This window comes from Montipora foliosa, chromosome 2 (assembly GCF_036669935.1).
Source record: "Montipora foliosa isolate CH-2021 chromosome 2, ASM3666993v2, whole genome shotgun sequence".
Lineage (NCBI taxonomy): Eukaryota > Metazoa > Cnidaria > Anthozoa > Scleractinia > Acroporidae > Montipora > Montipora foliosa.
Genome location: NC_090870.1, coordinates 18,025,726 through 18,027,730, shown reverse-complemented (window position 1 = coordinate 18,027,730; position 2,005 = coordinate 18,025,726). Strand labels below are relative to the sequence as shown.

Below are 2,005 nucleotides of genomic sequence, written 5' to 3'. Positions count from 1 at the left end.
GGAACTTGCCTAGAGAAAACGCTCTATTTTTCTCTTGGGACAGAGATTTTGAAAACGAAGATCGCAAAAGAAAAATAAAAAATTCGTCGAAACTGGGAAACAAACTAGCGCAAAAGCGTTAGGTTGGCGTATCAATAAATTCGATTAAAAAGACGCAAATCTGTGTGTTTCATTACACGATATTAAAACAACACTCGTTTAATGTTAATTCTTTCTAACGTTATGGATGCGATGGTCTCGAAACGAAAAAAATAACCCAAGAGGGCTATCGAAGGTGATCTGGTTAAATTGACATAAATAGTTTTTAAATAACATCGTTCAAATGTTGTTAAATTAAAGGAAACAGTGTCAGACGAAAATCGAAATGTGGCGATAACCGCTCTCTGCTATATGTAGGTACGAAATACGAGTAATGAGACCTTGCCAAAACAATGGGTCCTGTCGTCGATGATAATAACGAAGGATATGACGAGAATTTCGATCCACCATTAGAGCGTGATTATGAATGCTCGATCTGTTTGTTTGGTTTACGAAATGCCGTGCAAACCCCATGTGGTCACCGATTTTGTCGCAATTGTATAATGCGTTCTTTGAATACATCTGGGTTGTTCTGTCCTAATGATCAACAGCCCATGAACGAATCGCAAGTACATGTTGATAATTTTGTCAACAAAATGATGATGGATCGCCAAGTCTTCTGTCGCTACAAGACAACGACAGGCTGTACCTGGAAAGGCCGCCTCGGTGAACTAGAAACTCATCTGTCGGAGTGTGAATTTGTTCTTAGAGATTGTCCGAATGATTGTGGAATGAACATAGCCAAAAGAGAGATCTCAACTCACGTCACGGAACATTGCATCGAAAGGATAAGAGCTTGCAGATTTTGCGCGATAAAAGTAAAGTGGAAGTATCTGCAAGTCCACTACGACGAGGAATGTACATACTATCCCACTAAATGTGTGAATTGCGGTCAAAGTAATATACCGAAATGTAAAGTGGATGAACATTTTGAAAACGAATGTCCTGCTATTCAAATCAAGTGTCCGTTTAATGTGGTTGGCTGCGAGTTCACTGGCCTTAGGGTAGATGTAAATGAACATGTCCACAGTGTGATGATTGCTCACTTGTCTGACATGGTCAAAGCTTTTCGAACGTCAGAACAGGCCCGAAATAGTGAAATGTCCGACATGAAACAGACCATATCGGACCTTTGGCGCAGTGTCCGAGCTTCGGGGACTCGTCCGCACGTTTGCAAATATTTTTACATGTGGGAAATTTACGATGTGGGCCGGCTTCGACAAGAAGCGATAAGGGGTTTAACTCGTGCTTTACATTCTCCTAGCTTTTATACGGCTCTTGAAAATGGTTACAAATTTTGCCTGAGGATTAATTTGAATGGAGTAGACTCGGGAAAGGGGAAACAGATTGCTTTATTCGTTCACGTGATGTCAGGTAATTTCGTTGACAATGACCATTCAAGGGAAACATCACCCTAACCCTTCTAGATCAATCGTCACAGTCAAGTGCGCCCAAACACATCACCGAGACGTTCCAAGTCGACAATGAAGATGTTCTAGCATTCCGCAGACCGACCGTCGAAAGAAACCATAAAGGCTACGGATACATCGAATTTGCGCCAATAACAGTTTTATCTGATGTAAGATATGTTGAAGACGATAGAATGTTGATTCGAGCCAAATTTGACCACATTAGACAGAAAACATAAAACAGAAAGAGTTCAGATAATAGATTTTTTACTGTCGTGTAATAATCGTGTACGTTTAATAAATAGGCAACGAAACATACAGATGAATACTTTTAATTGTTTATGTGGTTGGTTTTTTTAATCTACTCTTGTGTTTACGCTCCTCTAGTCGCTGTTTTATCCACTTGAAAAAAGCATAACATTCCTCTGTCGCGCAGTGAAAATGGCTTCCTACTGCATGTTGTCCGCAATTCCGTTTTGGCTGGTGACCCGCTTTTAGCATATCGACATATTTAGGGC

At 40.4% G+C, this 2,005-nt stretch overlaps 1 protein-coding gene across 1 annotated transcript; it reads left to right on the top strand.

The window, feature by feature from the left end:
* Nucleotides 1-431: 431 nt before the first annotated feature.
* On the top strand, nucleotides 432-1,496 carry LOC137991286 (TNF receptor-associated factor 6-like). The gene has a single exon (XM_068836398.1). The coding sequence runs from the start codon at nucleotides 432-434 to the stop codon at nucleotides 1,494-1,496; it is 1,065 nt and encodes a 354-aa protein (XP_068692499.1).
* Nucleotides 1,497-2,005: the final 509 nt, after the last annotated feature.